This window comes from Herpailurus yagouaroundi, unplaced genomic scaffold, assembly GCF_014898765.1.
Source record: "Herpailurus yagouaroundi ecotype Mexico unplaced genomic scaffold, PumYag 166, whole genome shotgun sequence".
NCBI lineage: Eukaryota > Metazoa > Chordata > Mammalia > Carnivora > Felidae > Herpailurus > Herpailurus yagouaroundi.
The window spans coordinates 18,293,256-18,307,251 of NW_024412407.1; the positions used below are offsets into that span (position 1 = coordinate 18,293,256).

The window sequence follows — 13,996 nt, forward strand, 5'->3', positions numbered from 1 at the left end:
GTTGTTTCCTTCTCTTCACTTTGATGAATTTAGGGAGTGTAGCTTACTTTAATATGTGTAAGTGAAACATAATTTGAAAAATAAGCTGCTCTCTTTAAAGTCAAATGCAGCTCTTAATATTGCCATTCCACTGTTCTTCCTTCCAGGACATACACTTGATAATTAATGACACTGCATTGACAGCCTCAAACTCTTTTTGGTCTGTTCCTTAGTGGGTCTATTTGGTACAATATTTTAGTTGTTTTTAAGAGAAAATGCTTACGTTTGATATCCATAAATAGGCATTTAGTCATCTTTTACAAAATTTTAACTTTTTGAGAGAGTAAAAAGACAAAATTAACCTTGAATGTCCTGATTGTTGACGAGTTCTACTGTATAAGTTGTACTGCTCCACGTGTGTATGTGTGTACCTCTAAAGCTACTTCGTTCTGCTCTGCTTTTCCTTGTCAGTGTTGAAGACCAGATGGAGCAGTCATCCTTGTACTTTTGGGACCTTTTGGAAGGTAGTGAAAAAGCAGTGGTAGGAACGACATGTGAGTTTTCTCTACTCTGGACTTATGCAGTAAATACTAGACTTTATGTTTAGAAGTTTAGTATGATATTGAGGGCTGAAACTGTGTCAGTTCATTAGAACTTACATGTCTGACAATGCTATATTCATAGGGAAAAAGATCTCTGTTTAGTTTGGTTAAAAGCAGCTACTGTATAATCATACTCACTAAATGGAACCTAGGGAGAGTTTTTAAGTGGCAAGTCACTATGATTTGAGAATAAGAGCTAAAGACTAGTGCTGGCTTCAACACCAGCTTGACCATTTTGGGGTTCATTTCTCTGCATAGCAGTACCGTACTAGTTCTATTTAAGAATCTTAGGGGCGCCTGTGTGGCGCAGTCGGTTAAGCGTCCGACTTCAGCCAGGTCACGATCTCGTGGTCCGTGAGTTCGAGCCCCGCGTCGGGCTCTGGGCTGATGGCTCAGAGCCTGGAGCCTGCTTCCGATTCTGTGTCTCCCTCTCTCTATGCCCCTCCCCCGTTCATGCTCTGTCTCTCTCTGTCCCAAAAATAAATAAACGTTGAAAAAAAAATTAAAAAAAAAAATCTTAAATACATACATTGTTATGTATCAGACCTGCCTAAGAAAATGGGGATGGCTTGGCTACATAGTCTATTGAAGCATTGTTGTCTGTCAATCTGGAAATGATCTGGAGAGAAAGAGGCTTTTGGCTTCCTAAATAGACTTCAGCCAAATGACCAAGTACAAATGAACATTAAGTACATAGTTTTGTGTACTGGCTTAGGATAATGAGAACACTACAAGCTGGTAAACATTTTTGTTAGTAGTGAATGCTTCCTTTTTTGGAAATATATTTGTAGTATAATGCTTTCAAAATTTCTATGTCCTTTCAAGTTTAAATTATAGAAATTTTTTTCTTGGTTAGAATGCGAAATGATACAAATAACTTTGGGACATAGTTTGACAGTTTCTTACAAGTGTACGCTTACCAAATGACCAAGCAATTATACTGCCAGTACCCAAGAGAATTATAAACACATGTTCACGTAAGTACTTGACATGAATGTTCATACCAGCTTCATTCATGATAGCCCCAAACTGAACACAACTTAGACGTACATCAACTGATAATTGATACACAAAATATGGTATGTTCATACAATAGAATCTACTCAGGAATAAAGAAAGGATAAACTTGATACATGCAACAACATGGATGAATCTCAAAATAATTATGCTGAGTGAAAGAAGCCAGACCAAAAAATGGATACTTATTTATATGGATAAATGGATCCCATTTATATGGAATTTTAGAAAAGACATAACTAGAATGATAGCAGGTCAGTTGTTGCCAGGGAGTGGGAGGAGGGGATTGATATAAAAGGGACACGAGGGAACTTTTGATGAAAATGTTTTATATCATGGTTCTGGTGGAAGTAACATGACTATGTACCTGCTAAAACTGTACACTTAAAATGACTGAACTAAAATGAATGAACTAAAATGATACCTCAAAGTTTATTAAAAAAATAATAAACAGGGCGGCTGGGTGGCTCAATTGGTTAAGCATCTGACTTCAGCTTGCATCATGATCTCATGGTTTGTAAGTGGAGCCCGCTTCGATTTCTGTGTCTCCCTCTCTCTGCCCCGCCCTGCTCGTGCTCTGTCTCTCTATCAAAAATAAGTGAATATTAAAAAAAATATATTAAAAACCTGTCATAGTACTCCTATGAAAGGAATAATAGACCCAAATCAGTATGGGCACCCAAACGTAATTTGGGTATTATGTTTTTAGGGGATATTAAAAGTGAAGTAGACTTTAGATCTGTTTATGGTGCAGCTACTTTAACATCATTTTAAGATTTTTCTTGTTCATCAAATGGTGATATGCTAAGAGTCACAGCATAATTCAAGAGTAAAATCTTTATCATGGGATATTGGAGTTTAAAAATCCTTTAGAAATCGTCCAAGATAGGGTTTTCTAATGGTTATGTTTGAGGAACTTTTAATTCTATAAAGCCTTAATTACTTGGAAGGTAGAATAATTGCTGGTTGTGATGTCTTTGGGACAGATAGGAAAAATGGCTTTTCTCTCAGTTCAGGGAACAGATGTGTGCTTTTGTAATGTAGCCTTTGATTAGGGTCTCTGATTTTAGCCATTTTTCAAATGGTGGAAATGGAGGCCCAGAGAAACTTAAGTGACTTGCTAAACTTTGGGATTCTGATCTTTAAAATTTATATTGATTCAGCATGACAGAAATATGGCTTGCACATTTGCTGTTCATGATACTGACCAGTTCTTTGAATCCCCCCAATGTGGGGTGTTGACATACTGTAACTAGGATAAAATTATATTAGGATTTCTATTCCAAATAATTTTCCATGAACTATTAGGTTATGTGATAACTAAGTCTTAATCACTCTTTCTTAGACAAACACATGAAAGATCTGCTGTCTAAATTGCTGAACTCAGGCTATTTTGAAAGTATCCCAGTCCCAAAAAATGCTAAGGAGAAAGAAGTATCATTGGAGGAAGAAATGCTAATAAAATCAGAGAAGAAAAAACAATTATTGAAAACTGAATCTGTCAAAGAGTCAGGTTTGTTGTGATCTCGGAAATTCTTTATAGTAGTTGCATTTTTAATATTTACACAGAATGAGTGAAATCATTGTAAAAGGATTGCCTTATTTTAATTTGTTAATTTCTACACGCATGGAAATCTTTACTTGCTGCAGGATAAACTTAGATTTAGAATAGGTCTCTAGGTTTTATTACTGTGATTTACAGAATGAATGCTAACAGAAACATAGGTTATCCTTTGTTACAAGAGAATACCCTGCTCAAATGAGGCCCTTATGGAATTTGAATGAACCTCTTTGTTAAATTGTTACTAGGATAATTCCATTTAAAATTGTCACTTTAAATGTTTATAGTAGAATCCAATATGGTAGTAGAATGAGAATATAAATAATCTAAGGTTAACATATTTGGAAAATGTTTGCCAAAATCAGTAAATGTACTTTTCAAAATTCCACCTTTCTTAAGGGAAGAAATATTTTGAGTGAATGGCAGTTTTGCTCCTGTCTGTTGAAGCTCAATTTATTAAAAAAAAAAAGTCATTTCTATGGGGGTAGAGAAGGCAGAGTTCCAGTGGCCACTGCTAGCATGATTCAAGTCATTTCTTATGTCTACTTTCTATTAGTTCTTAACATTTCATCTAATGCTTTAGGGTTTCCATTCCCTTACTACCTTCCAACCTTACACTGGCTCATAGGAGACCTTTAAGGCCTGTTTCAATGACTAATTTTTACCCCATGGGACTAGAGGTATAATTTCAACTTGAAAGAAGCTGTATTTGTGTGTAAGAGGAGATAGTCTTATTTTCAGTCAGTTTTTAACTGCAACTTGACTTTAGAAAAGTGTTATATAAGGAGAACTACTAGCTTTAGCTAGTCTCAGACCACAGGCTTTTGACCAACAAGCAATAGTGAGAATTACTCCTGCCATTAATATATTTCATTGTACTGTCCCTTTTTTTAAAATAAAATATGTTACTAGAATGAATTACAGTTGTAATAAGTCTAAAAATGTAGTTTAGTATTTGCTTAATCCTTTTATCCTTTTATCTTTTCAGAGTCTCTTATGGAACTTGCACAGCCAGAGATACAACCACAAGAGGTAAGTTTCTGAAAGGTAATTTGCTGATTTTGGTTTTTGAGACTTTTGTATTTTGTTGCATTTAGGAGCTGAGGCTCTGGAACTAGGTTTCTTAAACTTGAATCCTAGTTTTGTAGCTTATGAGCTTAGTGACTTTGGCTAAGATGTCTAGCCCAGCTGTGTCTGCTCTCCTCATGTATATAGAATAGGGATAATAGTAATGCCTGCCTTATGAGGCATCTTGTGAGGATGAAAGGAGTCAAATTCTAAATTACTTAGAATTTGAATTTGACCTGGTGCACAGTAAACTGCTCAAGCGTTAGCTACTGTTCTTGGCCCTTTAAAGATGGGTAGGATTTTGCTCTCGTTAGAATTTACTCACGTTGGTAATAAAGTATTTGTTCTCTTTTTGAAGTGACATTGAAATTCATGGAAGCTGAAAAAAAACCAGAGTCAAAGTCACAGTATGACTGATAGAGAAATAAAGAAAAGGCTGCTAATTCAGGAAACATAAGGCTTAAGGCTAAATAGTGTAAATGTGTGTAGTTGAACTATATCCTCTGCCTTAACATTTTAGGGAGTCGGGTAGTAGAGTGGTCTAAGGTTGGCAGAGGCAGAATAACCTTGGTCAAAGAGCCTGAATCAAGCAAACGTGGCACGGTGATGTGCAGTTCTTAGGTAGGTCAAGTATATATTGCTACTGTTGAAGTATCAAAGGTTGTATTTCTGTTAACTGAGGGAAAAGGAATGGACAAAAACATAGGATGGTCTTTTCAAGTAGGGTAAGGACAGAAATTTCCTGTTAGTTTATAGTGACTCAGACCAATGGACATAGGAATACTAATAGAGTTCAGTGTTCCCCTCAAGGTCTCGCAAGGTCTTTTATAAATCTTGTGACTCAAGCACGTATTTTCCTCTGGTCTAGTTTCTTAACAGACGTTACATGACAGAAGTAGATTATTCAAGCAAACAAGATGAAGAGCAATCTTGGGAAGCAGATTATGCTAGAAAACCAAATCTCCCCAAATGTTGGGATATGCTTACTGAACCCGATGGTCAGGAGAAGAAACAGGAATCCTTCAAGTCTTGGGAGCCTTCTGTTAAGCACCAGGAGGTATCAAAGCCTGCAGTTTCCTTAGAACAGAGGAAACAAGATCCAAAACTCAGGTCTACTCTGCAGGAAGAGCAGAAGAAGCAGGATGTCTCTAAACCTAAGCCAGCTCCTAGCCAGTGGAAGCAAGAAACTCCTAAATCCAAAACAGGATATACTCAAGAAGAACAGAAGAAGCAGGAGACACCAAAACCTTGGCCAGTTCAGCTGCAGAAAGAACAGGATCCAAAGAAGCAATCTCCAAAGTCTTGGACACCTTCTGTGCAGAATGAACAGGACATCACCAAGTCATGGACCACTCCCATGTGTGAAGACCAGGATTCAAGACAGCCAGAGACTCCAAAATCCTGGGAAAATAATGTTGAGAGTCAAAAACGCCCTTTAACACCACAATCACAGATTTCTCCAAAGTCCTGGGGGGTAGCTCCAGCAAGCCTCATACCAAATGACCAGCTCCTGCCCAGGAAGTTTAATACTGAACCCAAAGATGTGAGTTTGTTTTTATCAGTCTGCTCTGGTCAATGTAGGCATAAATAAGGACTGGTGGTAGTCATAACTTTTTAGTCCTCTTTAAAAAGAATCTCCGAAATCTGTGTTAAATTCATGTATAAAGTATTTCACTTAACTCCTTAATACGTAATTGGTTTTCCCCTTGAAACTGGAAGTAGACCTAGTCTGTGTTTTAAGCCTATGCTGAGGTGAAATTTCCACAGTTAGAAACTATTGTTTGAATGCCAAAATTTTAATGACATGATATGATATGAAAATAGTGAATAGCTCAGACAAGACCTTAGTGTGAACACATGAGAAATGTAAATGCATGTCACAAGACGAGGGGCTTGTTTTACTGTGTTTCATTCATCATCTTCCGCCTGGCACATGGATGACCTTTTCTGACAGAAGTTCCATTTTTCTGTATTCTCTTGAGTTTCTTTCACTCTTTGTAATCACTCAGGTTAGCCTGCACTCTTTGAAGAAGGTACATGGTGGTTGCAGATATTCCAGTAGGTCGGGTAGGATCTGAATTAGTTCTCCATTTCTGTTTCAAAATGAGAATTTTTCTGGAAGTGGAAACTATAGGCTTTAAATATTCTGTAACTAAGTTTGGAATATGAGATTTAGTTCAAATAGAAGACCTCATTCTGTTAATGATAACCTATTTCAGGAAGATAAGAAGGCTTATAATGAATAAGCCTTGGATACACTGCTATTAAGGTTATTAAATTACAAGTTATTTACTTCTATTTAAATATGAACTTGTTACTACCTTGTTTGCTAAGAAATGTGAACTTATCTTCCCAGTGTTTTCCATCTATGTCTAGTAGTGTTCCCTGCACTTCATGCCATTTTAGCCAGAGGCTCTCTGATAAATCTTTGGTCCCCTAACAGTGTGAAAAACTTTTGCTTGGAGAAATCAAAGCATTGCTTTTTATAAATAAACTGCCAAAGGGGCGCCTGGGTTGCTCAGTCGGTTAAGCATCCGACTTCGGTTCAGGTCATGATCTCACGGTTTGTGAGTTCGAGCCCTGCATCGGGCTCTGTGCTGACAGCTCAGAGCCTGGAGCCTGCTTCAGATTCTGTGTCTCCCCATCTCTCGGCCCCTCTCATGCTCATGTGCTGTCTCTCTCTGTCTCTCAATAATAAATATTAAAAAAAAATTTAAAAAACCTGTCACTGTTTCAGTTTTGCCTTACGGGAAGAGAACTTCAGAGTTCCTTGTCTCCCTTTGCTCACCTTTTTTCCTCTTTTCTTCAAGTGCTAATATCAATTTTAGCTTCTTCCTGACCCTATAGAAGATTGATAGCCTTATTTCATTAACCAGGTATCACACAACAGTAATTGTAATATGACAACTATTTTGAGAAACTTACTTAAAAAACACAATTTAATATTTCAGTAAAGCTGTTTTAAGAAACCCAATTTAAAATTCCATTAAATATAGTAGTACTGGGGCGCCTGGGTGGCGCAGTCGGTTAAGCGTCCGACTTCAGCCAGGTCACGATCTCGCGGTCTGTGAGTTCGAGCCCCGCGTCAGGCTCTGGGCTGATGGCTCAGAGCCTGGAGCCTGTTTCCGATTCTGTGTCTCCCTCTCTCTCTCTGCCCCTCCCCCGTTCATGCTCTGTCTCTCTCTGTCCCAAAAATAAATAAACGTTGAAAAAAATTAAAAAAAAAAAATATAGTAGTACTGAGCCTTTACCTTACCAGAATATTATACTATATGTTGGATAGTATGTAGAATTAGTTGGAAAGGCCGAAACTCATTTAATTTGTCTTTATGGTACAGACTGCATTATATTGAATTTGCAGGGCCTTTCAGTGACTGAGAGGACACTTCTCTATATAGTACACTGTCTTGCAGTATCAGCTTTCTAGAACATGACTAAGTACAGTCAAGGACAAAATAGAGTTCAAAGCTAAAAGACTAGATAACGTGAAATTAATCACTAAAACTCATACTTTTCTCCTAAAAGAGTCTTTCATATATTTACTTAGGATTTATTAACTCTTATTTTGTATGGCACTTTTGACAAGCTTAGCTGTGTGACTTCCCAGTGAATTGGAAGGTGGAGAAGAGGAGCTGGTGGAGACAGATACTGGCAGCTGTAAGATGTTAACCATATCAGCATTAGGTCTAATTCAGGGTATGCAGCTTTCATAAGCAACTTAGCGTGAGGACTAACCACTTTATAAACATCATTAGTCCCCCGAAGTACTTAACCTGATAACAAAATATAGTAGTGTATTTCTTCAACCTTGGATGTGTTTGTATACATATTTACTTCTTAATGTTTCTGAAAGCAGACATTTAAAAGTGGAATGTGGTGATAGTAACTTTTTCTCTGGGGAAAAAAAATCATTTGCGTGTCTTACAGTTAGTGGTATCTTATAAAGAATATCATCAGCTGATTGTCCATAATGAAAAAACTTTCTGTCAAGGAAGTTTTGTTACTCTGGGTCTTCCCTTTGAAAAGAGGTTGTTTTAGAAAGATATCCATTAGAGGTATTGTGAAAGGGAAAAAGTGTTTATAAAGTTTGCTTAAATTATTTAGAAAATGTATTGTTGTGGAAATTCTTTACCTGACATAAATCTGATAAATGGGCTTTGCTATGTGTTCTGCTTTCATTAAGATGTAGTGATAAGGTGAGTTTCCTGAATTAGGCTGTTGAATGTGAATTTCGCTCTTATACATTGTGGGTTTATTTTGTAGGTGCCTAAGCCTATGCATCAGCCTGTAGGTTCTTCCTCGACCCTTCCAAAGGATCCAGTATTGAGGAAAGAAAAACTGCAGGATCTGATGACCCAGATTCAAGGAACTTGTAACTTTATGCAAGTATGAGCCATTCTTAAATGAATCTTAAATGATATTCCTGGGGCTACTCGCTTCTAATCAGAAGTATTACAGTGAAGTGTTTTTTTTTTTTTTTTTAATGTTTATTTATTTTTAGAGAGAGAGAGGCAGAGACACAGGGTGTGAGCAGAGGAAGGGCAGAGAGAGTGGGAGACATAGAATCCGAAGCAGGCTCCAGGCTCTGAGCTGTCAGCACAAAGCCTGATGCAGGACTTGAACTCACAAACCGTGAGATCTGACCCGAACCAAAGCCAGACGCTTAACTGACTAAGCCACCCAGGCGCTCCTGTAATGAAATTGCTAAGAGGTTAGGTTCTGGTGTTCAGAATGCATGGGATTCTGGCCACTTCCTAGGTCTCACAGTTCAGGCAAGTTACTTTACTCTTTGCCTTGGTTCTTTTTTTGAAAAATGAGGATAATAATTCTTATTCCTAAGTTTGTTGTGAGTAATGAAATGAATTAAACATGTAAAAAGTATAAGTGTTCAAATATATTTTCTGCTGTAGATCATTGGTAGTTTCCACTCAGACTGTGAGAACCTACTCTGTGCTTGGCATTCTGGTAGGTGCTATTGTGTGTAGAAAATCATAAGACATTTATTGCCTTCAAGGAGTTTATATTCCAGTTGTATAAGATTTTAACTTGTGGCAATAGTTAAGTGCTAAATTGTGTCATACAGAGTCTTACAGAATTTCAGAATAGTACAATATTATTGAAGGAGGAAGTAGACAAATAAGATCTTTTTGTGTAGTAAAAAGATCTTGAGCTTTGGAATTAGACTTGTGTTTAAATCCCGGTTCTGCTATTTACTGGCTATAAAATCCATGGCAAGTTATTTAGCCTGTAATCCTCTGCTTATAAAATGAGGGAATTCCTTACCCATTTAGGTTATTTGAAGATGAAAAGTGATTACTACAAGGGTAGCTTAATTATTCAAAATGTTGGAAACATTTGAAAACTAAGATAGGCAGATGGGAGAGAGAATCGTTATGAAAGATCAGAGAGCATGAATGAGCTAGATTAGTGGTTGAGATGAGACTGTTAAACCCTCAGTTGTTGGACATAATAAAAGCAAGGTTACAGAATTAATGCTTGTGTTTAAGAGCTTAAGTCAGGAGGTTTTTTTTTTCATAGTTAAGCCTTGGAATTACTTGACATAATTTTAAGGTTTGACAGTAACTTTAGATTTTAACTCTTAACTCTTTCTCTTATGAAGACTAAGTTGTTGGAGTATCTGGGTGGCTCAGTTGGTTAAGTGTCCAATTCTCCATTTTGGCTTAGGTCATGATCTCACAGTTTGTGGGATTGAGCCCTGCATCAGGCTCCGCTGATAGCATGGAGCCTGCTTGGGATTCTCTCTCTATTCCTCTCTCTCTGCCTCTGCCCTGCTCATGAGTGCTCTCTCTCATAATAAACACTTTTTTTTTTTTTAAATAAAGAGTAAGTTATCAACATTTTGAGATAGTTATTAGCTAGATTCTTACAGCTAATAGCTATGGACAGTGTTGTGAATAATGCAATGGTAATAGCTTTTAAACAGTTTATTTCTTTTTTAAGTTTATTTTTGAGAGAGAGCACAGGAAGGGCAGAGAGAAATCCAAGCAAGCTCCACACCATCAGCACAGAGCCCAACATGGGGCTTGATGTCATCAACTGTGAGATCATGACCCGAACCAATATCAAGAGTCAGACACCCAACTGACTGAGCCACCCAGGTGCCCCAATGGTACTAGCTTTTAAATGAATAATTGTTTCTAGTCATGATTTAAAAAATCTTGTCTTTAGGAATCTATTCTGGATTTTGACAAACCTTCAAGTGCAATTCCATCGTCACAGCCGCCTTCAACTACTCCAGGTAGCCCAGTAGGTATGTAATCATAACTGAGAGTAAACATGCATAGGTCTAACATTTGTTACCTCTTACAAGTAATTTTACTCTAGATATCTTAAGGGTTAAATTGTGTCTCTGTGTTAATTCTAAATGTATCTATGTGTCATCAGTTATATATGGGTAAATTACCATTAAGACATTAGTGTGCTCACCTGACCTGTTTGCCTTTTATAGAAGGTCTCCAGGTGGTTAAATGGAGAAACACAAGCTGGTTTTGCAAATTTTGAAGTGATTGGGGTCCTTTTGACTCTATAAATCTAGTATTGAAACTTTTTTTTTTAAATTTTTTTTTTTTTAACGTTTATTTATTTTTGGGACAGAGAGAGACAGAGCATGAACGGGGGAGGGGCAGAGAGAGAGGAAGACACAGAATCGGAAACAGGCTCCAGGCTCTGAGCCATCAGCCCAGAGCCTGACGCGGGGCTCGAACTCACAGACCGCAAGATCATGACCTGGCTGAAGTCGGACGCTTAACCGACTGCGCCACCCAGGCGCCCCAGTATTGAAACTTTTTGATCCCAATTATGAGTGAAATTACATCAGTGATATTTAAGTACATCGATTAACACAGTACCTAATGACGGAACCTAGAATTGAATCTGGCCTGACGTTAGGCTTTTTGCTCTACACTCATTTATTTCAGGGGAGGAATGAGGTATTTGAAGCCACAGTCCAGTTGTAGTGAGCAGACACCAACTAGAAGATGGGTGTAGTAATTCCTGGATGAAGTAAGGAGAATAAAGAGTAATTAACAAAAGTGGTAGACATTAACAAGAAAAAACCACACCGAAACTATATAATTGAAAAGCATATTAATATACATGACCAAAGGGGGAAAAAAAAACCTGAAAAGACATATGACCCAGCTAAGAGTTATTTTGAAACTTGGAATTTGAGCGTATCACTTGATTACTATTCATGATAGCTTAGATTTTATCTTCCAGTTTACTATTACTAGTCATTTTTTAAAGTAATTTTTGGAAGCTTTGAAATGCTGCTTTTGCCCTTTTAACCTTAAAACATCATTAGTGTCACAGATGGGACTAGTGTCTCCCAAATCCTCTCTGACTCTTTAGAGCTCTCACAGAAAATTCATGATGGCCTTGAGACCTAGTTTTTCTAGCTATGGCTTATTTTGTAAAGTATAAACTTTTAGTTTCCACCCAGTTGATATGCATAAACTTTTCTCCTCCCTCAATAGTTTACTGTTGATTTCACTCTCTGCAGCATCTACAGAACAAAATCTTTCCAGTCAAAGTGATTTTCTTCAAGAGCCATTACAGGTAACTTCTGCAAAGTAATCTTTCTTTGCTATTTTTAATTTCTTTGTTATTCAGGGAAGAAACTCTTGCTTTGGTAAGATAGATCAGACTTGCTGATTCTAATATACCTAACTAAATTATTGAAAATGTTCTAAGGATATCTAGTTTTTTAGATTAAGTACAACTGGCCCTCCAAAGGTTACCTAATGATCATGGGGAACACATCTGTTAAAATAGAGAAGGCTGGCAGACTTTAATAAGGAAAGAGCAAGCCTGAAGAATTCAGAGATACCTTGTCTGGGAATCTTGCTCTGCCATTGTCTACTTAAGTCACTTTGGTAGAGCAGCATAGTCAAGAGTCTAAAGAAAGATACTAATTTTGTTTAGCACATGGTTAGCTAATCTCCTGCCTCCCTTCACACATAAGAGTTGACATTCTGAGGAACTGATTTTCACAGAACACCTTAGATTTACAAAGGAACCAGATCATTGAGATCTCTGATGCCACATTGCACTTCTATCAATAGTAAGTTCAAGAAAAAAAAAAAAAAGTACAAAGTTTGATAGTTTTCTGGTCATTACCTTTAAAAAAAATTATCAGGATCCCTCTGAAAACTTTATGGCAATTTTCTTAACAGTAGCATCCCTGATAGGTTAAGTATTTTGACCAGATGGCTCAACAGTTGTTGCCTTCCTGTCCAAAAACTTCTGAGTAAATACCATTTGTTTACAATGGTTTATATTTAGTTTGATAAGGTATGGCTCAGTTTTCAAAATGTATTTATTGAGCTGAGTCCCTCACCCTACTCACTGGTTTAAGGGTTCCATGTTACCTGTTCTAGCTGTTAGGGTTCTACATGAGGCTTTCAATGGACAAGTTAAAGGTTTTCAAAAAGCTGTTGGTCTAGTTTAGTAGTTCTCAGGGACAGGTCTGTGGATGGCTGCATCAGAAGCACTTGATCACTTTAATAAAGGTATCTCTATATATCTCTGTATATATATCTATATATCTATCTGTAAGGTTTTTTTAATTTTTTTTTTTTTTGAGAGAGACAGCAGAAGTGGGGGAGGGGCAGAGAGAGGGAGACACAGAAGCAGGCTCCAGGCTCCAAGCCATCAGCACAGAGCCTGATGCAGGGCTTGAACTCATGAACCACGAGATCATGACGTTAGCCGAAGTCAGAGGCTTAACTGACTGAACTACCCAGGTGCCCCTAAAGATATATATGTATCTAGATATCACCTTAGACCTAATGGATCAGAATTTCCAGGGGCGTTATCTAGACATCTATATTTGTAATAAGCTTCCTGGGTGAATCTGCACCTGCATTGTTTGGGAATCACAGGTCCCCAGCATCATGTTTACTCACCAATACCTAAAACTGCTTTCAGCTGATCTGCTTAAAGAGCAGTAATTTGGAAGCAAGAATTGCCATAACTTCTAAAGAAATACTAATGTGAAGAATTTATCTTTATTTTTTGTTGTTGTTGTTAAGTGAACCTTTTAAATTCAAAAGCTCAGGTATCAATGTCTTAGCTTAACATTTGTAAATCTTTCCGCAGCAGGAAACTTCTGTCCCCACAATACCCAGTTCCAATTATTTTGGGTGGTTGTCTTGTTATTTTAAAAAGAGGACCAGAAGAAAGACCTAGTTTTAGAAACACTACAGTATCATAATAGTTCTAATATTTTAGTCGGATCTAAATTATACCTATTTATTTAGGTATATAAAATTTCAAAAGGATTTAAAATTTTTTTTTCTTAAGATCTCTTTTAAAACTTGGTCCCCATCTCCTTCCCAAGAAGTGGCCTATTATGATGACCCTCTCTAGAAGGTCACTGAAATGTAACTGCTCTGGATATTTGGTTGCCATTAATTAGTTTCCAATTAACCCATTTTATACTTGGGCTTCTGAGATTGAGATAAAAGGAGTAGATTCATGTCATGGACACTTCAGACCTTGTGATTGCTGGATTTTTATAGATCTCTCCCTGTTATGTTCTAATATCTTTGTGCCATAGAATTCTTTTGTAGCCACTTTCTTAGTTTTTTATTGGTTACAGTTGTCACAGCCTTAGTTTTTCCTGTGCTTGCTTTCTTCCAGTTTTTGTTTTATGTTATTAACTTTAACATTTTGTTAGAATTTTGGTGCCTCTGTAATTTATGTAGAGCTTATCATTTCTCTTTCTTTCTTTCTTTCTTTCTTTCTT

The 13,996-nt window shown here is 37.1% G+C and overlaps 1 protein-coding gene across 7 annotated transcripts in view; it reads left to right on the top strand.

Moving 5' to 3' along the window:
* Positions 1-13,996, top strand: part of CAPRIN2 (caprin family member 2) — a 46,179-nt gene that overhangs the window by 18,734 nt on the left and 13,449 nt on the right. For 6 of the 7 annotated variants that reach the window (XM_040488511.1, XM_040488513.1, XM_040488514.1 and 3 more), the window contains exons 6-12: positions 451-533; positions 2,944-3,111; positions 4,148-4,191; positions 5,096-5,770; positions 8,491-8,613; positions 10,417-10,498; positions 11,750-11,805. In XM_040488511.1, coding sequence (XP_040344445.1) covers positions 451-533; positions 2,944-3,111; positions 4,148-4,191; positions 5,096-5,770; positions 8,491-8,613; positions 10,417-10,498; positions 11,750-11,805 — 1,231 coding nt within the window. The remainder of the gene's footprint in view (positions 1-450; positions 534-2,943; positions 3,112-4,147; positions 4,192-5,095; positions 5,771-8,490; positions 8,614-10,416; positions 10,499-11,749; positions 11,806-13,996) is intronic. The other variant, XM_040488512.1, reaches the window with a different exon arrangement.